The 22,440-nt window shown below is 43.4% G+C and overlaps 1 protein-coding gene across 1 annotated transcript in view; it reads left to right on the forward strand.

The window, feature by feature from the left end:
* Nucleotides 1-22,440, forward strand: part of ZNF830 (zinc finger protein 830) — a 176,815-nt gene that overhangs the window by 46,498 nt on the left and 107,877 nt on the right. The window contains exons 4-5 of the mRNA XM_085606863.1: nt 1,370-1,403; nt 3,442-3,680. Of these exons, the coding sequence (XP_085462989.1) occupies nt 1,370-1,403; nt 3,442-3,680 (273 nt within the window). The remainder of the gene's footprint in view (nt 1-1,369; nt 1,404-3,441; nt 3,681-22,440) is intronic.

Consider the following 22,440-nt stretch of genomic DNA (forward strand, 5'->3'; position numbering starts at 1 on the left):
CAGTTCTGGAGGGAATAAATGGCAGCAATGCAATATGAAATGGGAATTCTGCGCACATTTTCAGTGTTAGGCATTTTGAAACTTTGAGGTCTGTCTTTAGCTTCACAAGCACTCTGAGAGTGTCTGGTGAGCATATTTGTTTTGTGCCTTGCACACACTGGAAACTTTTTTGATAACTCATCTTTGAATGTGTTGTTTTTGAACAAAGGCCTATTAAACCCCTATACATTTCCAATCTGGTTTAATTTGGATTGTAGATGTCTGAGGGCATTTACAACCCACTTCAAGTATATATTGTTTGTATTAAACATTTACTTTTTTACTTAACAAGATTTGTATATTGTATGTTCTTTGTTTCAATTGTTGAAAACCTTTATGGTTGCCTGTTGCACTCTCTAATTATAGTTAATCTGAGTATAGCCTTGACACGCATGCTTGCTACCAAAGGTGAGCAAGGTGCCTATAGTCAAAAACCTGTTTAACTCTTTGTAGCCTCCTTTTGGCAGTGATGGAGCTCAGTCAAAGCTCACATGAAGACTCGCTTTTTACTTGTGCAGCCTTGCATGGGCAATTTCCTATAACACCATGTACTACTGGTGCATCCGATGAATGACATCCCTCACTCGCGAGTTCTGTATTTCGCTATTGATGATATCCTCACATTTACGTTTTTAAATTATAGAATCCAGTTTCTCCCAGCATTCCTTTAGTGAGTTATTTGACTTGCACAAGCTACTCCGTATTGAAATGCAGTAGAAAGTTGGAGTGGGCATATGGATGTGAAAAGAAACTGGTCAATTGGTGATTTGCAAAAGTTTATTATTCTTGCTGAATTATTATTATTATTATTTTTGTTAAACAATTTTTATTAATATAAGAAAAGGTACCAAATTAACAGTAAACATGAGGTGAAAAAGTTATTGTGACAAAGTTAGAATGCGATGCCTAATTGTTTGCTGGAAGTGAGTTATTTATTTTATACTGTCCTGATATGGTGCTTTCCAAAACAAATGAGGCTTTACTTTATTCATAGCTATGACAGACTTAGTTATTATGATAGCACCTTTTTTGAGAACTACTTTTGAAGGAATGAAAAACACATTGCTTAAAGTATTAATATTTTCAGGAAAACTAAATCTCATGACAACAGAACTAATAAGGTCTTTTCATTTTTGCAATGTTTGCCGAATGTTTATTCCCTCTACAAATAGAGGTGTTTTATTAATTGCTCAGAACACATAATGGTGGCTATAAAGTGAGTGTTAACCTATGCCAGTGTGCCAGTGGTTGTTATTAACTGTCAGTGATGGTAGGATGTTGCGCTCCATTTATTTGAAGTTGGTTACATTGTTTGATTAATCCTTTGCAGCATCCACCAACACAGCGCAGGCATCTGCTTCTGGGTAAGTAACCCATACTGGGAAACTTTTTTGTGTCAAACTAGGTAGAGGCCTACCAAAGTGTGCCAGAAAATGGTGGCAAAATGCTTTGCAAGCCAAAGAATCAATTTCCTATGGAAGCGTGGTTCTAACTATTACTACCCAGTGGCGACCGCCACTGGGGTGTTAGTCAAGGTAACTGACTGGTGAATTGCTGTAGGTATTTTTGTTTAAAATTGTATGTCTAACTGACATTTTCATTTAACACACCTCTACACGTTTTTTTCAGTGAATATACATATATATGTACTGGCAAAAAACAAAGGTTAATGTGACACTATAGGTAGTAATTGTAATATTATCGTAGTTTATATATTTTTTAAAAACCTTGAATATTCACTAAAAAATAAATGAACGTTAAAGGGACATTATATTTAGGTGAATATATCAGTTAAAACCTACTGTTCCATACAAACAAAACCACTTAAATCCACCAGTTCTAGTTATCTCAAGTAACTATAACTTGTACCCTAAAGTAACTTCAACTTTCTTCCTGTTAATGCACAGTGTTGTCATCATTGATTTCATTTCAGATGTTGCAGTGATGTTGTCAATGATGTCATAGAACAGGCCATGAGTGATATTAATATGTGAGGAAATTAGCATGGCATTGTGAGTGTGCTGATCCACCAGCTCTGGTACACCCTGGCTGGCTTTTTTTTTTAAAGCGCAGATGATTTATTTTTATATGAACAGGACTGTGAAAAATTAGGTATTTTTTTCTGGGGGCATCCCTCTGGGCCCCATTAACAGGCCTTCGTTGGCAGGCTATCTCTACCGTGGCGCTCATATATTTTTTCTTTTTTGTATTTTGTTTTAGTTTGTTGATGTGGTGACAGCCAATCAGATGTTATCTCTAGATCTGTTGGCTTCACTGATCCACCACAATATGAGATATATAAATATTTTGAGCCTTAATTCTCCCCAAAAAACAGAGCAAATTTAGACCAAATCACAAAAAACACACTTTTGGACCACGAACTTTGGTGTAATTGCTTTCAGCCGTTTTGCCGTCGCTATGTCTAATGTCTAATTTTTATAAGGACAATTGCATGGGAAGAACCAGTTTTGGGCCCCCCACCCCCTTTTTTCTCAGCTCTGCTTGAAAGATGACCCTGAAACTTTTCAGGAAGGAGCTGTGGTGTACAAGACTTTGTTTTAGGGGGTGGGGTGGGGGGGGGAGGAAGGGGGGGGGGGAACGTGATCCTAGCTATAACTGCCCTGTGGCGCCTGCCCCTGGGTATTGTAGATATGTGTATATATTTATTTATTTAAGAGCACTATGTAGTAAAAGCATTATCAACAGGATAGCTTTACAATTGAAGATTACAGTTGTTTATGATAACTAGGGAAAGCAAATCTGAGTGACCAGTAAATATGGAAATCATTTTAGTCAGACATTAATTAATAGGTTATAAACATGGGTACATGGTGTGTACTCAATGCATAAATAATACAAAACACTATGGTCAGTAACAAGCAGTGGCTATACAATCAAGTGTAACATGTAACATCAGAGGATAGGAGTCAGGCATGCAAATGTAACAGGAAAGGTGACGTCAGAAATGGAGCAAGATGTACGCTATTATGCAAGTGTTTGTAATTTAGAGAAAGAAACAAATTACAGCTTAAGTAGTAAAATAGAATATATGTGAGTCAAGTATTTGGTTATACGCAGCCATAAGAGGATCTTCTTTAGAAAGCCATTCAGCAAGTTGTATGGAGATGATTCTCAGTGAGATTTTGAAGCAGGAGGCAAAACAGGCATGTCTGATGTGGGTAGGGAGAGTATTCCATATTCTTGGTGCATCTATGTTTCCGCAATGGCTCTGGATACATTACAACCCTAATGAAATTACTAGTTTATATGGGGCAAGCTATTAGAGTATTTCCATCTTGAAGCACAGTACTTGTTATTATCTGATTTATTAGTTTGAATCAAAATACTCTACTGATTGCATGAAATAGGAACCATTGACTTACGCTTGGTTGTACATTCCAGATTACCAGCAGATTTTTTTGAAAAGCCAAGAAACGTTCCCCAAATATTACCTTCTTTGAAGGGTCCAAGTTTGTTGTTAGCAGAATATGATGATGATGATTCTGAGGAGGAGAAGCAGGAGGAGGAGCAGAAGGAAATTACAGATGACTCCAGTAAGCAGGCTGTGTCGCCTTCGGTTGCACTAGCTACTGATCTGCCAGCCCCATCACAGACGACCATAGATGCTTCTCTGCCTGCAGGTACAATAGACTTGGTTAGCTCTAAGATCATAATATCAAAGGTTAACAACATTATTTTACTTATTTTATGTTGTATGAATTTTTATAAAATATGCAATTGTGTCCATCATTAATATTTTCAGGCGGTTCAAGGTAGTGCTGATAAACATAGTGTGTGGTGAAATGATTTACTGTGTGCTGCTAGCGGTCCTGTTTACAGTAAAATATGGCCTATGTTAAACATGCTCTGACATTGTTTTTCTCTCTTGTATGCCCTTTGCATCTGTGCTGTTACAAATACTACATAAAATCATGCAGTGACTTTATACCACCATGTGGTGCATTACACTACAGAAGGACTATATTTATAAAAATGATTCCAAACTTGGTGTCTTTTGGTTTTAGTTTAATTTGCTATGCATTATGCTGAATGTGCGATTATTTTCTGAATTCTCAATATAACTTACCCCATCCAGGACATATTATTCCACTTTTGAATGTAATTTATTTCACCTCAATCTTTAGTGACTGATGCATGGGCTGTGGTTGTCCATTTGTAGCTCAATATGTCTGAAGATAATATCTTCCATTGCATTTAACTTGCCTCCTTTCAGTTGGCCTCAGGTTCTATGTCCAGATCAAATACTAAATTACACAGTAAATAGAGTACAAATAATCTGTAATTAATTCTGGTTCATTTTGCAAGACAAATATTTAATCAGTAGTGCACACTAATAACTGAGCAAGCTAAAGAGACAGGTTAAAACCTTCTTTCCAAAGAAATAAAAACACTTGTCTAAACTAGATTTAGACTCCGTATTTTGACTTCTTCCCAATGATCACGTTAATCACAGCTATTTTAGAATCATTGGGGAAACAGAACGCTAATTGGAGGTCTAACGCCACTTTATTGCTCTGTTTAGGTATCTTTACTGACCGTCTGTAGACAGAATAACTTTGAAAGTTCTCTGTATCTGCCACTAGGACATCTGGAAAACTGCTCCTTCACCTTCAAAAAATGTTCCTGACTGTTTCCCATCAAGATATCTTTGATCCGCTAAACTTTTACTTTCTGCATTTCCCTATAATCAAGAAAGCTAAATTTACTGGCTGAGTCACTAAGTGGTGTGACTTTGGGAGGACTTCAGGAGTTTAAATAAGATTAACATGTTCAAGAAAACCCTCACATGCCTGCTATTTAGGAATGGTACTGCAGTTGATTACATTTCCTGCTTAAGTGTTGGTTTATTTTCCCCACCCAATCAACTGTCTTTTGTGACAGCATATTCATTTCTAATATTTTTTGCCTTTTCCGCATGTATATCCTAAACATCTTGTTCCTAGAGCAATATGAAGTTGCTATAGGAAGATGTTAGTTCTTTGTTGGTAAAAGAATGTTATGTTATTTTTTGTGTGCACCCATCGGAGTTCTAAGAAGGGAGTATCACACGCATTCATCGAAGCTACCCTAAAAGGAGTAATTGGAGAAGAGCCAAGTATTATCAATGAATGGGAGAGGGTTCCAAATGTAAGGCAAAACTGAGAATACTTGGCCCCTGAGCTTGTGATTCTTGAAGTGAGACAACTTAAGTAAGTTGTTTTATTGAGTGCAGTGTCTTTCCAGGAATGTGGCGGACATGCTAATTTAAAAAATGACGGGCATTGCCTTACAGGGATCTATGAAGCATATATATTATTTTGAATATAGTGTCTTTCCGAAATAGGAAGCCATTGCAATTCCCTCAGCAAAACTGACTGCATGGCAGAATTGAGAAGATTCCATATTAATTTTCACAGCTACAGCTGCATTTTGTATGAACTGCAGGCATGCTATCACTTCAAATGTAGGGCATTTCCATAATCAAAATGTGATCCAATGATATCGGGGTAGTGCTCGATCGAGGGGGAAGGGCAATCAGAGGACACAGGAAACAACAGGATCGGAGCTGGAATGACCATCCCATAAGCCCCATTCGGCCAGGTCTGGAGAACACCTCACCGGTCCAGAGTCAGGACTCCTCAGGCTAAAGAAAACACAGGTTTGAGTCAGGAGTCCTCCTGCCGGCATCCTCAGGATAGAGAAAACAATGCAGTTTATTGTAACCCTGCCTTCTATGTAACTTGGACTCCTGCTCATGTTTACATGACATTCGTACTGTTGGCAATGTCTATTCATGTGAGGGTCCACGGAGGTTCCTCTTTTCCCTTCTGCCCAATGGTACTTGTGCCTCAGAAAGAAATACAGAGGCAGAGCATTATGGGCAAACGGAAGGCTAAACCTAGCGACCAAGGGGCTGAGACCATAAACACCCTGGACTCTTTTCTCACTAGACCTGTGAATGTTTTTTCAAAGGAGATTGAGCTGACTAAAAGAAGGATGTCTGGAGGAGAGATGAAATCCCCGGCGCAACCTATGGACAGTATGGACAATGCTATATCATTCCTAACGGAAGTAAGTGCTCCCCCCCCCCCCCGCCCCCCATTATTGAGGGTGTATTATCTCATTCTCCAATCCCCTTAAGTATCATTGGAGATAGGTGGTCTCCTAAGAAACCACCTGTAAAAAAGAAAAGAGGGGGTGGGAGGTTGTGTAAAACCCCGAAAGTGAACACTTGTTAGGAGAGAACCCACCTCCGATCCCCCAAGTGAGACTAAGACACCATGCCGAGCTGGAACAAACTATCTCGCGACTTCTTCAACCATTTTTAGATAGATTAAAACGTATTGAAGCTAGTTTAGCTTTACTTAGCATGCAAGGGGCCAAATTGTATGAGAGTGTACCCAAGGCACCAGAGGTCACGGAAGATTTAAGTGGTAGTGCTAATTTAATGGCTACTTTTTAACCAGCGGTTAGGCGTGAAACCATAGTTGCTCATTTTCAAATGCAGGGTGGTTGGATGATCATGTGAGAGGGGGTGAGTTCAGGAGTCATATCTTACAGCCTGTATCAGCAAATTCTGTATGATCATTGCCACCCCAATTGCCCACTTATTGTCCAACCCCCCCTTCTTACGAGTCAGGCTCCGCAATCTTGAATCTATTATGCAAGGACGGGAGGCCCCCCTCTCACATAAAACAGAAGTTCTGTCAAGAGCAAGGCAGCTCTGGTCTGGGGAGAACTGTGAGGGATTAAATTGACAGAAGAATTACTCAAGCTGCCTGCCCCTTTGTAATTGTCTTAGTAAATACTCCAGAACTGAATCATAACCATTCAGAGTCTACGCAGCAACTGATGAATACATTTTTGTACTGGATGTCAAAGTATGCATTTGGCGGTCCAGATTTATCAAACTATATCATTATGGCCAGAAGAGTCCAATGGGTGGTAACACAGCCAAATTGTATACAGGGGACAGTATAGTTATACATTTCAATGACCTACGTCTTGTGAAATACTTATTAGATACACTCCCCAATTACCCTTTGGCGATCACTCAGATTCATGCATTGCCATTAGGATTTTTTTATAGACCTTCAGGATCAAAGCCATTTGGATTAGGTAATGGTAGTACCCCCAGTCTCCCGTTCCCCCGTGTTCAAGATAAAAATGATTATACCAGGGCCATACTCCTAAATAATACATTTGCTATCTTTGAAGGTCTTGAAGCATGTGATTGACAGGAGGCAGAAAGGGTGGTGCAACAAACACTTATTCACTCTGCAGACAACCTCCTAATTGGTAGTGACCCACCAGAACTTAGGAAATATATGATGAGATTACTTCCTCGTCTCCATGCTGTGTTTCCTACCCCTCCCCCACCTCTTCCCTCCTTCATTCTTTGCCTACCTCTCCTATTCCTCTCCTCTCTCTCCTGAATTTCTCTCCCCCTGCCTGCTTTGTTTATCCTTATGCCTATTCTATGCTTTTGTAACTCATGTAAGTATGCTCCAGCAACTGATGTAAATGTGTAACTATGTTCTGAAACAATGTTCTTCCTCATGTAAAGCGCTCTGATACCTCCGGGTCTAGCCATCGCTATATAAAACTTTTCAAATAAATAAATAAGAACATTAAATTGGAGTGTAGCTGGGCTCAGATCTAAGATAGGTAATTTGGAATGGACCAGGCTTATACAATCTTTTAATTTAGTATGCCTTCAAGAAACATGGGAACATGGCCCTACCTATATAGATGGATTTTGTACATTCCATACCCCGGCGATTCTCTCTAGGTCGGGTAGAGCAAGAGGGTGTCTATTCACATTAATAAGAAACACACTAAGCTTAAAAATCCGTAGTATTTATGATGAATTCCCCTATTATCATCTTCTAGTGGGCAAAGGACCTAGAGGCGAGGACATGCTGCTGATAAACTTTTATAACAACAACTTCGAGGGTGATATGACTCAGGTGACTCAATCACTCGAAGGTGATTTATACGACCATCACCAACCATCACCACCCCCTTAATATAGTATGGATGGGCGACTTTAACGCTCACAGTTGTAATAGGATGTCAAAACCAACATGTGGCCTAACTGATGAAGAGGGGGATGTACCCCTCATTTCCTACATAATTCCTATGGAAGTTCGATGAATAGACTTCTGATCATTAGGAATATGGTGATACTTAACTCGAGGGACGAACATACTGGTTTCCACGAAAAACACTTGGGTCTAGCACACAAGGCTCTACTATCGATTATCTGGTGGTCCCCGCCCCCTCAAAACCCTTCTTTAGTAATGTTAAAATTCTTTTTACAGTCTTTAGTGATCATGCAGCTATTACCTCCCAATGTAACATGAAGATTGTTTTAGCCCCTCGGTTAGGAGAATTTCGGCGCCATGTGTAGCGAGATAGAATGGTATAGTTCTTAAGATGGACAAGATAAATAAAGAAGAATTGATACCATGGGTGGTTGGGACTACTCGGAAGGATATAATCATTTGTCTTGATCCGTGCATGAACCCTTCTAGTATACGACAGTCCTTTGAGACATTACCTTACTAAATGATGTGAGTAGTAAGCTACAGTGCCCTACGCGGTCCTCTAAACCCATGGAGCCCCGATGGTTTGACGCCACGTAAGAGATAAGGCCATGGTTACACACCTCCATTACCAGTATAAAGAAACTAGGAAGGTTAGACTCCGGGCCCTGAAGGAGGAGGCCTGGGAAAATTCTTCAACACGCTGCAATTTCTAGAAATTCAGGAGAGTTTTGGGCTGTAATTAATTCTCCTTTTTTGAAACAAGACGCAGGCCCAAACTTAAATGTATATGTGGGTGAGGATTCTTGGGTTAACGACTACTCTAATATATTTGGGTCAGTCCCTGAAGGGGAAAACTTTACCTCTAATGGTAAACCGAACGACATGCAGACCCACTTAACATTCTCTATGGCAGAAGTGAGTTGTGAACTCATGCAACGTAGTAGTGCCAAAGCCCCAGATAGAGCCCCCATAGATTTCTTTTAAGATAACTCAGATCTCTGGATACCTCTGTCGATGAATGTGATTAATGCAATCATGGTATTCGTGCCACCGGACTCATGGAAAAAGGCAATCATTCTTCCCATTAACAAAAAGGGTGATAAATCATTTCCTAAAAATTATAGGCCCATCTCGCTTCTGGACAGTACAGTCAAACTGATGGGGCGTCTAATATTAAATAGACTAGAGGACTGGACCACAGAAAAATGTATATTAATACCGGCACAATATGGCATTAAGAAAGGGAAAGAGACCCTGGACCAATGCTTGAACTTGAACCTGATTGCAGCTAAGTATACTCTAGCTAAAGAAGGTAAAATCTACATGGCATTTACTGACCTCTCTGCAGCGTTCGAATGCGTCTCACATCATAAACTGTGGAGAGTTATGAAAGAAATGGGCTTAAATGAGAATATCTTTCATACGACAATTGTATTCCCAATCATTGGCGTGTGTATGGAATGGTAGTCAGGGGGAATGCACAAGATTGTTCTCTATCCTCAGGGGAGTCAGGCAGGGCTGTGTCCTGGCCCCTTTTCGGTTTTCTGTTTACACGAACAGTGTTGAATCTGCATTGGTAAGCTCCACAACAGATGTCCACATGGTAAAGAAAATGAATATACCCATACTGGTATATGCAGATGATGCAGTATTGATAGCAAGGACTGGTGTAGCACTGCAAAAACGTATTGATGAGTATGTCCTCTTTATGTGTTCAGATCAATGAATCAAAGACCTATATTCTGATTACGGGGAAACTAACCAAAAAATCTCCTTTTTTCATATTGCTGGCCGTAGAGTTGGAACTACCCAAACCTTTTTATATTTGGGTGTTATATGTAATATTTTTCTTTTTTTTAAAACTTTCAGCTCTCCGTAAAAGCTCTTCTAATTTTAACTTGCATAAAGAGCTGAATGCACCATATATATTAGATTCAGCCCACCATGCCCCAGTCTTATTATGGCATTCAGTACGGAGACGGGAAACAGTGGTTAGATTAGATAGTCTCGTAGAGCGCACAGCTGCCCCAGGAAAGGGGCGTTTCAGCGCCAATAGCAACACAAAGGCGACAGACGGCAGAAAAAGCCTGACATCACCAATAGAGGGGAGTCCGAAACCTATTAGAAAGCCAAGAGTCAGTACAGGAAGGAAAAAAAACTGCAGAAGGGGCCTATAGTGAAGGGAAGAGGTGAGTCTTGATAGACTTACGGAAAGCCAGATAATTATCTATGCTCCGTATGTGTACAGGGAGAGAGTTCCAAAGTTTAGCTGTCAGTAAGCAGAAGGAACGCCCACCGGCGCGTGCCCTCCTTACCCGGGGGACCACCGCCAGGTGGTGGCCCATTGAGCATAGATGGCGGACGGGGGTGTAAAGGGAAAGCAAGCTGGCAAGGATACCAGGGGAGGAGGAATTCAAGATCCTGAAAGCAGTGCAGAGGGACTTAAACTCCACATGTCTAGCCACCGGCAGCCAGTGTAGCCGGCTAATAGCACTGGAGGTGGAGCAAAATCTAGGCAAGCGAAGAAGAGTTCTGGCAGCTGCATTTTGAACTCTCTGCAGTCTCATAACCTGCGTCTTGTTCGCCCCCAAGTAGAGCGAGCTGGCATAGTCCAGTCACGACAGAACGGACGCCTGGACAATCAACTACCTAATGCTTACTTTCTTCAATAAGAACTTAGAGCTGGGCAGTTTACAAACATGTGCCTGTCGTCTACCGCCTTCTCCCCACACTCCTTGCACACCTGCTGCCCGGGGCCTATTTAGGCGAGCTTGGCCGGCGACCAATAAGCCCTTTACTATTATGTCTTCCAATTTAAGAATTTTAGGGCACTGGCTGGCGAATTGGATAACTCCTACATGGGATGCCTGTTTAGAGCCATGTTGCAACACCTGGGGCCGCTTAGCTTCTTGTTTAAATTTGGAGACCCAAAGTTCATCAAACGGGTTAGGTTGAAAGCACTTCTGACTGCTGTAAAAGTTTGGGTATATATCAGTAAGGTCTTCGGCATCCTCTATTATGCAGCCCCCTCACCAATCTGGGACTCCCATGTTACACCTGAGTGGCCCAAGGGGGAGTTTGTTAAACTTTGGGAGATTTCAGAAGAGGAGAGGCCTTGATAACATGGCACGAGTTAGCTGATTTGACAAATGGTGTAGTTTCTAAATTACAATATACACAGCTGACTTCCTGGTGGTCTTTACAACAACTTGAGGGGCAGGGGGAACAGAGCCAGAGGCCTTCTTTGTTCGGATGGGGACCAAGACACAGCTTAAGAAAATAGTGTCTCAGTGGTACTGGACATTTATCACCTCATTGGATGGAAAGGCAAGTCCCCTTACCAACACTGGGAGAATGATTTACATGGGGTATTCAACAAACAAGTTTGGCGAGCATTTTGTCTTTGCTTTATTCTACGGTCAAGGCTGCACCATTAATGGGTCTAAAAAGTGTTTTCCAAGATTGACATTGCCCGAGGAGTGTCTGTAATGACGCCCCTGACATCTAGATGCAGCTCTTCCTTGCCTTGCACTTATTGACATCTTTACATTTTCCACCATTGTGCTTTGTCTCAGCATTACGAAGCAAAGTAGACTTGTGAGATGACAGAAAACAGTGGTGGAGGAAGGAAACCAAAACAGACGCAGCACATTGAGAAATACACTGAGAATCAATTAATTATTAGCATGAACTATCAATCAATCAAATGCTTTATTCGACAACTTAATGTCATAAAAGTAGACAATTCAATCAATCATACATTACAATTAAAAATTAGAAAGTACAAGATATCGACTGCCAACTCATAGCAAGTCACTAAAAAGGCTTAAAATAAAAATTCAAGATAAAAACATACAAACAATATTAGGGTGCAAGACTACAAATGTCTTTTCCTGTATTTCGTCTTATGGGGTTAGAGCTTTTCTGGTCATCTAATGAACTAAATAATCCGCCATAACCGAGTCTTTTGACTTACCCTGTGAATGTTCAGAACTCATGTTTGAGTTCGCTGATGGAATTGGAGATCCTGTGCCATGCTTCACTTTCACCTTGGCAGTAGCTTCTGTGGTGTTATAGGCCTGGTAGGGCACCTACGTCTGCACTTGAAGTTATTGTTTCAGGCAGCTGTCAGTTGCAAATAGGCCTGGTTGCCATTACCAAAGTCCCAGTCTCATGCTGAATCAGGTAAAAAAAAATGCTGTCTGCTACTACGTTTGATTTTGCATGGAACAACAACTTGCCCTATTTGATTTGTATTATAATTAGTTTCTCAATGCAATACATTTCACTGCCATTGTTATCGCAGTATAGCCTATACAGAGATACAGGATGATTTCCCAATAGGTATGTATGTACATTCCCTAACACCCCCACCCCCTTAGCTGCTCATGTGATGGTGTAGTTAAACACTCTGTACATATTAATATAATGCATGCGGCCTGTGTTCCAGCACTCTTTCGTACTGCGCAGATGCGCTACTGGGTAATCTACCCCAGTGTCCATAGCCTCATGGGATATAATGCCCCAGTATTTACTCTGTTCACAGTAATCCTTTGCCCAAGTCAATTGGTAATTTTTTTTCTCCTCTTTCTGTGTTATACTTCATCAATGTGCCCCTCCCCTGCCGGCTCTACCCCCATCGTTCCGCAGGTCTAATAGCATCTGCCTCTACGCTGCCAGTTCATCTTCCAATTGTTAATCCTATCTCACGTGTTTCATCCTAACCTCTTCATCCACTGCCCACTCAGGTACATCTGCTGCCATTCTGCATATCTGGGTGGGTGGGCGTTCATCCATTTATTGGTGATTCGCCTTTTAGCCAGCACCAACTCTAGCATCAGAAATTTGCGGCTCAGTTTTTTTGTGAAGGGACTGGGATCAAGCCCAGCCGTCTTTCACTTGAGGTGCCTGTGATCTCCCATCCCGTTGGCACTTTCAGATTTTGTAACACATCCCTCCAAAAAACGGCATGCCTGTACAGCTCCTTACTACATGCACAAAGTCTGCCTCTGGTGCACCACATTGTGGGCACTTATTCGACCGGGAAGGATAGATACCGTGCTAGGGTTTAGGAGAGAGGTATGCCTGGTGTACATAATTATTCTGTATGAGCTTAAAGCTGTGTGTTTGAGCTTACTGTGCCCGTCTCAGTGTGTTTCCCATATGAGCCTCTCAGCAGTCTTTTCACCCAGTTATCTTCCTCATCAAACCAACGAACCGCATATTGGAGGTGGTTTGCTATCTAATAAAACTCAAGATTGGGAAGTTTAATGCCTCCCCGTTCCCATGTTTGTTTCAACATAGTCATTCCTATTCTCTTCCATTTTGTGGCCCATAGGTGACCTATTATTAGGCTGTCCAACTCTTTAAAGTAATGTCTGGGGATCTCAAAGAGTGTTCTCTGTAGGACATAGAGACACCGTGCCAGCACCACCATTTTTCTAGGGCCACCCTTCCCATCAGTGTGAGGGGGAAGTCCCCCCAGAACCGGATCAAGACCCATAGAGCCTCAACCACGTTGCTTATATTAATATCCTGGAAACACTGTTTCTCATAAGCAATCCTGATCCCCAGATAACATATACCCAACGGACTCCATGGTAACCCAACTGCTAGGAGCATTGTGGGGTCTATCACTGCCATACCCCCAGCGGAAGCAAGCAAGATTTCTGAGCCTTAACAGAAAGTTCGGACACACCTTCAAATTCTGCTAGGGCACTCAACAGCACTGGGACAGAATCCTCCAAATCTCTTAAGTATACTAGGGCATTGTCAGCGTATCGCAAAATCTTATGTGTATTGTCACCTAGCCGGATCCCCCAGGGTTCTAACCTCTGTCATAACAGTATTGCCAATGGTTCCATCGCCAGTGCAATTAGCAATGTCAACCGAGGGCATCGCTGTCTCGTGCCGTGATGTAGCGGGAAGCCCGCTGAAACTAAACCACCCGTCCGGACCCTAGCCTTTGGATCAGTGTAAAGTAGCCTGTGGTTGGGTCCAAAACCCATTCCATCTAAGACCTGCCACAGATACTCCCATGCAACCCAATCAAACGCCTGCTCTATGTCAAGGAAAGCTAGCACATAGGAAACTTCCCGCAGACTAGGGGCATGGATAATGTGAAACCGTTTCGTCAAATTGTACATGGTGCTACTCTTGGGGATGAAGCCGCACTGATCCTCGTGGCCAAGGGTGGGCAGATATAGGAGCAGTCGAGAAGCCAACAGACCCCTCAGTATTTTTATGTCAACATTTAACCTGGATAGTGGCCTGTAAAACGTCGCTCCTCCGCTGCCTTGCCTTGTTTTGGCACCAGCGCCACGGGTGCCTCACACTTAGTAACTGCGAGGTGTCTGTGTTGGTAGGCCTCCTGGTACACTTCTAGTAGTTTATCCACCACTACATCTGCATATTTATGGTAAGATTTGGCTGGCGTTTCTGCCGTTTTTTTAAGTTTCAGTGATTTTAGGATCTCATCTTTTGTCCGCATTGAGTAATTCCCTCTTCTCCACCCCCAATATATTCAAGCCGGCCAGAAAGTCCTCGAATCCCCCACTCCGTCTTCCAATTTGGTTTCTCTTTTTGCAAACACTCTCTCAAGATGAACCATAAACACCTCATTTATAGCCGCCTGGGAGCTAATTAATTTACCTCCACTATCCCTTAAGGTTAAAACTGGCTCTCGGGACTCCTGTTGTCTCATCAGTCTTGCCAACATGGCTTTCGTCCTGTCCCTCTCGCATGTAGCTTCTGCCGGTAATCAGTGCATGAATGTTTTCCAGCCTGCACTCTTCTACCACAGCACTACGGATGCCTCTCCATTCTTCAAGCTTCTGGGGTTGCGTCAGGAGCACCTCTTCTAGGTCAGAAAGTCTGGCCTCATTCGTTTTTAAGTCATGCAGCAACTGTTGCTTCACCCCGTATGTAAGTGCAAGCCGACCCCCCCCCCCCAAGCACTTCTATGATTGCGTCCCAGTCGTGTGCCCCGCTAATTGAACTACTCCACTTGTCCTGGAAATAATGAATGGGTTCCTCCTGGACCGCAGTTGTAAACGGTGGGTTCGTCAACGCTCAGCCCACAAACACCATAATGACACTTTGGGCGTACGGTTCCCCTCGCCAGGACCATTAAAAGTGGAAAATGTTTAGATATAAATCTTGCCAAATAGGCTGCCTCTCGCACTTGTTGAGCAATTCCCAAGGTAAGTAAGCAGTAGTCTAACCTACTATATGTACATATGTACCCGTTGCAGATGTGTAACTAGAGCATACTCTGGAACTTGGGTGTCTTTCCCTCCACACATCTAGTAGGGCAAGGCTCTGCATCAATTCCCTCAGCTGGCCAGTCATGTGGGGTTTTGGGTTTGCCCTTGGGGGATTGCGATCTAACATCCCGTCCAGCACATAATTACAATCGCCTGCTAGTAGCATGTTGGTGGTCAGAAATGGGGCGGCGGCCATCACCACATCAGTGAAGAAGTGTATTCAGTCAAGATTAGGAGCATACACATTCACAAAGCAGATGTCTCATCCATCCTGGACTCCGGACAGAACTACAAATCGACCTTCTGGGTTCAGTACATGTCCCCTGTGCTGAAACGGTATGCCCGGAGCCACCCAAATCATGACGCCTCGTGTGTTACCTGAGTATGACGTAACAAATTATTGCCCCCTACAGTGTCTACTTAAACTGGGAACTCAATCTCCACAAACATGCCTTTCCTGTAAAAAGGCAACAGAGACATGATATTGTTTAAGGTACGCATACAATCCGCCGTTTCTCAAGTTGGACCAGTCCCCTGACATTTCATGTCCGGAATTTAAATGCTGCATCAGCCATCATTCGTGTCATGCAGGTCCAGCAGAATAAGGGCTCTACTGTCCCAAAAAGAAGTCACCCTGACTTCCTCGCGTGAAACATTTGTCCTTCACGTAGCAAACACCCGCACCGAGGTGCATGCGCTTTTAAATACTGATCTCCCCCTTCATTTCGGTGCTCTGATTCATACTATATTCAATGCCTCGTCAACAACTGGCTTGGTGCATTTTTTCAAAGTTGTGGACTCCGGCCTTGTGATTTCCTTCCAAACAATATTTGGTGTGATACAGGCATTTTTTCATTCTATTTTTTCCAGCGTCTTCAGCGGGCTTCCGTTGATTCTCGCCTTGGCTGCTGGTGTGCTCCTGTTGGTTTACTTGCTCCGCAATGGCTGCACGATCTGTATCACACGACAGCCTGCCCCGGCTGCTTCAACTGCGCAACCTAATGCTTGATTACTATGGAACATTACCACTGGCCAGTTTAAGCGTAGCCTATGGATTATCCTTCCGGTTCTCATACTTTACTTGCGTGCAACCTGTTTTCCATTGCCTAGATTGTCCATTCGAATGGCCTCTGGATTTGTGTCTGTCGAACACGCCGGATCCTACCCCGGATTTTGACCGACTAATGAGTCCCTTAGTGGCTCATGAGTTGGACTGTTCTGGTATCGGGATTATGGCCTGTGGAGCGGCGCATGAAGTCCATGAAAAACCCTCTGCTTTTTCATGGAATCCCACTAATTGTAAACTATTTAAGATCGGCATCTTCAATTCATTCTTCGAGCCTTATGGACAACTTCTGTAAAGAGGACACTGACTCGCAGAGAGTAGCGCCCTCAGTTTGTAAGTCTGCCACATGCCCCTCCGCGGTCATTATGCCTTCAGCTACTCCACGAAGATCCACTCGGAACAGATTCACCTCAATAGCTACTGAATCTATTTTAGTGACCAATTCCGTTCGGGTACCTTGGATAGCCGCCATCAGATCAGATAACGAGGGTTCTCCCACCTGGCCGTCCACAGGTTGCGCCCCCCTCAGTCCTGTGGTTGAGGTTGAGCCTCGCTAGAGCGCATCCATCATCTTGATCAGCCACCCCTCCTTGGGGAATAACAACATATAGTTTAACTGCCGGCCTACAAGATGCCCTTTCATATTATTCTATGAGTGCTGATATTGCTCCACCGCCTGGATATAATCAAGAAACATAGTCACCTATACATTGTCATAATGCAGGACTCTATCTCAGCATGCCCGCTAAAGGACGTGTGCAACATCTCATCAGTGATCAGGCAAGGAAGGTGCCCTGGTATGCGCCAGGGGACTTGTTATCATTATGCACAAAAAAAAGATTTGAGAGTCCCTTTGAAGTCACTAATTTGGTTAATCAGTCTTCAAGTTAAAGTTGGATGGCAGGACCATATGCCTTTTAGGCAAGGTTACCACAGCAATAATGTGGCACCGCCGGTGTCCCTTAGCATCTCAAGCACAGTGTTCTAGGTATCACACTCTATGTGGCATATCTGCCACCTGACTTGGCAGATCTGACACTGTAGGTCCCAGGGATACCTGCGAAGTTTCAGTACTGGTCATCCACAATTTTACATAGATCTGCCTGGAGCGGTGCAACATCCAGCGCCACAGTGTTTGCTTTAGTTTTCAGAACCAATTTTAAATCCTGGGCTGCTTTCAGTCTTTTGAGGCAAGTTCATTCTCCAGATCAGATGTTCAGAAAGTATGGCTGTCATTGGGCTGCTGGTGAATTGGGATCCTTTGCTGTGCAGATTGGCCCATGCAAATATTTCAGTTTCCCCAAGGTTGTGGATAGGACCAGGCGCACCAATGCCATCCACAAGCAAGCTCTTTGTCTGTATCTTCTTGCCTTCTAAGGCTCATGTGCCCGTACTGTGAGCTGAGTCACACAGGCAAATATGTCACAACCTTGGCCAAAAGCAGTCAAATTTAAAGTGAAGCAGAGAAATACAACAAAGTGCTGCTTGTCAGTCAAGTCTTTTTATTGGGTGGCCTCTTGTTATCTGACAACATCCATGGGCTTAGCAGTTTGCCCAGTGCTCTCCTGCCAGTGGCAGAATACTATGTGTCCCTGTGCTTCCTCTTGGATGAGAAAGAGTATGGTCGTGGAGCCACTCAGCTGTGATGTAGTGGAGAAAAAAGTTTGGAGTTTCATACCCACCAAAGGTTGGCAGACCTCACTGCAGCTCAGTTCAGCAACCTTCTCTGAATTTAGCTGCCACTGTGCAATGTAGCATCGACAAGCCTCATTTTGCCAGTGTAGGAAGCTGGCTCGTTATAAGATATATCAAAATGAGATCTATTGTGTAAAGAGTCCAGGGGTTCCCTTATAAGTGGACATGGGCTTGCTATGGCAAACCCAAGGTGCTCTGCTAGGGGCTAGTGTGTCGATCAGCCATAGGCTTATCACAGAGGAGTGCAAGACATCTACAAATACGCACAATAGTCAATAAATAAGCCAAAAGACTCCGTAAGGAGAGTCACACGAATTTATAAAAATAACACGTATCCTTACATATGTTTGGGCACCAGAAGCAAATTGTTCGGGTAATTATATTTTTAAATAGGAATTCTTTTCATTTTAAAAAGTTGACACATTTATGAGATCGGCAATGTTAACCTATGGAAGGAAAAACATATGTGGTTTGCCAGTTCTTGTCAGCGACTTATGGGACCAGTGTCTTGGGTCAAATGTGAGTCTAAGGCAGCAACAGCAGGTCACCTCCAGCGGCCCTAGGGCTGCCGGGTACGGTAGTGCTAACAGCATCGGGTGTCCAATGCAAACTATTGGGGATCGGTTCGGTCACAGAGGCTGCGGGTGGGGGGGCAAAGAGTTCAGTCCGGTGAAACCCATGAGTGACTTTGGTTCTTGCGATGTTGGGGGACCCCTTTGGTCCTTTTCTCCTAGGGACGGTGTGTCCAAGTGCAGAGGATCTTTGGGGGTGTTGAGTTTCTCCGTCCAGCAACACTCGTGGTTGATGGGGCCTGCACTCGGGCTGAAGGTGACTATGGGGGTGGTCACGAGGAGGTACTCCACAGTGGACTTTGTACCTGTGTTGCGGGGATTCTGCTCATGCACAGAACTATGCACAGGAAACCAGGACCTCAGTGAATTGTGGTGTACCAAAAAACTCACCTCAGTACCCAGAACCCCTATCGACTAGCATCAGTGTCTCTTTCGTTCTCCGTATCATCTCGAAGCTACCAATGATCAGACAACCCAGAACAAGCAACTTAGAGTACTCTCAGGAATGGTGGGAATCAGAAACACCTTTTCGTTATTATTCTCATATCAGTCCACAACAAGAGTAATCAGAGACACGGAAAAGTTTAAAATGTTTATTTTTTACTACGTGCTCTAAGGTGCAGTACTTTGGCTAATATAAGCAGGCAAATGATTAAAAAGAAAACCATCAGCATTGTTTCAATACCATAGAAAATGAAGGGAGAAATCATATTAAAAATGAGAGTGGAAAACAAGTCCTATCATACTTTGTGAACCACCCTTCCTTGATTAGTAAACTAGTTTTATAAACTAATAGAAGGTCTCTAGGTTTGAATGGGGAACCCCATACCTCAAAGATCAGCTTAGGTGAATCACATCACAGGATCAGCACAGCTCTCTGTGTCTGGAAAGGTTTTCTCCAAGTGTCTGAATCATGCATGCAAATGCAATATTAAAGGTACCCGAGTTTCAGATATTTGCAGCTGTGTGCTTGTTGTGTCTACAGCGTGGGCCGATCAACCTGAATTCAACAGCATACATTGTTATTTGACCTTGACGGCTTCTGCACACAGTGTTCAGACTAAGGTTGCGGTGCACGTCTAGGGATGTGAATAACAGACCGTTCTCATGTGAAGAAAAAGCAAGCAAGCAGTTTTACTTGTAATAACAGCTACCTGCAGTGTTGTGTGCAAAAGCAGCAAAGTGGCAAGATGGCATTTTACATCTAAAGCGCTTATGCTAACATAGCAATGTGTGCATATAGAACCCCGTCTCCACTACACCCGCCCTTGATCGGACCACGAACAAAATAGGGAATCAATGTAGGAACGCAGAGTTCAAGTTCGAGTGAGACAGAACCAAGTTCATATATTGCCAATCCATATAATTGGTAGTGAAAGTTCGAAAAATTTGTTGGGAAAAAGAAAAATTAAAACATCTCTCAGGGGCGGCATACATCCCAATGTGGAGTAAAAAAGAAAAATTAAAAATCTGGTTTAGGACGTGCGGAAGATGGACAACTGCCAATTCAATCCATCAACGTGTAGGCACAATAAGTTGCAACTGCCTCCAAGAGGAAGTCATTATAATGTTCAGTAAAAGAGTCAGCCATCCAGTCAAGTAAAGTAAATGAACATACATGTTCTTCGATAACCGGAGCCTCTAGCACAATCAGAGGACAACTTGCATGTTCTTCAAGATAACTTCTCGCCAAGAAGTCATATGCTGCCGCATATATATCCCAATGCCCTAGGACTCCATGCGCCGCTCCACAGGCCATAATCCCGATACAGAACAGTCCAACTCATGAACCACTAAGGGACTCATTAGTCGGTCATAATCCGGGGCAGGAGCCGGCGTGTTCGACAGACACAAATCCAGAGCCCATTCGAATGGATAATCTAGGCAATGGAAAACAGGTTGCACGCAAGTAAAGTATGAGAACCGGAAGGATAATCCATAGGCTACGCTTAAAGTGGCCAGTGGTAATGTTCCATAGTAATCAAGCATCCGGTTGCGCAGTTGAAGCAGCCGGGGCAGGCTGTCGTGTGATACAGATTGTGCAGCCATTGCGGAGCAAGTAAACCAACAGGAGCACACCAGCAGCCAAGGCGAGAATCAACGGAAGCCCGCTGAAGACGCTGGAAAAAATAGAATGAAAAAATGCCTGTATCACACCAAATATTGTTTGGAAGGAGGTCACAAGGCTGGAGCCCACAACTTTGAAAAAATGCACCAAGCCAGTTGTTGACGAGGCATTGAATATAGTATGAATCAGAGCACCGAAATGAAGGGGGAGATCAGTATTTAAAAGCGCATGCACCTCGGTGCGGGTGTTCTCTACGTGAAGGACAAATGTTTCACACGAGGAAGTCAGGGCGACTTCTTTTTGGGACAGTAGAGCACTTATTCTGCTCATCTTGTTGAACTCTGCTTTCAAGGTTGGTATGGAAGGCCAGATGGATACATCCAGTCTCCCATGCGGGGGTGGGAAAAGGACATTCTTACAACACACTACTCGTTGTGAGACCGTTACAATGTACGGAATCCCCACTAGCATCCCGCAGCAAGGTTCATTATTTAAAAGCAAATAACTACCGTTAGCTAATAACATGAAAGTGGGTGTAATTGTTGGCACAGGATTTCCCTTCAGAATGCAAGTTAAATTTGGCGCGTAAATGTTGCAAGCGCCATGCAATTGGATGTTGCTACAGACTACCGAGTGATCAGGTGTGGAAGTGCAATCCTCTCCTGTTGGAAACAGCCCACTCCCACTCCGCAGGGTGGTGGTGGACTCCCCGAACACACTGTGGTAGCTTGGCTCGAGTGGTCAGGAAACAGGCGCAGTGCTAAGCATACAATATACCCATACAAGAACCATGCGTGCATCCGTTCCAAAAACGACTCTACACCGTAAAAATTATGAAAATATTCTTCTTTATCTTTTTCTCTTAGTTGCTGATTGGAAAAATAAATAGGTCAATCACAATATACAAGTTTCAATTAGTGCAGGTCAAATAAATATTGGCTGTTTGATGAAATAAATAGGGGTGATCATAAATAACAGGGCATAAATACAAGGGCAATATATACAGACAATTAAATACTTTGAGGCAATAAATACTGTATCAATAAATATTGTACACCAACAAGTCCTGTGGACCTATAAATATAGTGCAGCAATAAATAGGTAAAAACTCAATAAATACAGTATCCCCAATAAATAATTACAAGTATACAGCACCCCTCATATAATCAGATGACACTTCACTTCTTAAGGGCTGATTTGGCCCAGGCACAGCTTGTAGGGTTGTGGAAGGCTTGAGGGGGGAGGCTACTCCCTGGCTGGGACAAGGCTGAGGCCTAAACTGAGGTAGATCAAAGGGGGGAATACCAATGCCCTGGCTTTCCTTCTCCACACAACCTCTCTAGGTTAGTCCCAGTTCACCCCAGGCACAGTCAGGTGGGTTTCAGCACCTCCCTAGCCCCTTAGAGCAGTCTCTCAGGTCTCCACAGGGCCTTAGGCGCCCTCTACTCCACTTACTGCCCTTGTTCTGATGTTCCGACGCCGCTGGAGTCGTGTCGACGCCGTGAGGCGGTTCCGGTTCGGTCTCGGCGGCCTCGGCACAATGTCAGTTCCTTGACGACGCCGGTAGGCGGTTCCGGTCCGATGTCGGTGGCCTCGGTTCGATCTCGACCTCCGATTCGACGGCGTCGGGCAGTCTCTTCACGATGTCGACTTCGGGCGGCTCCGGTCCGATGGCGCTCTCGGC

Source organism: Triturus cristatus, chromosome 5_2 (genome assembly GCF_964204655.1).
Source record: "Triturus cristatus chromosome 5_2, aTriCri1.1, whole genome shotgun sequence".
Classification (NCBI taxonomy): Eukaryota; Metazoa; Chordata; class Amphibia; order Caudata; family Salamandridae; genus Triturus; species Triturus cristatus.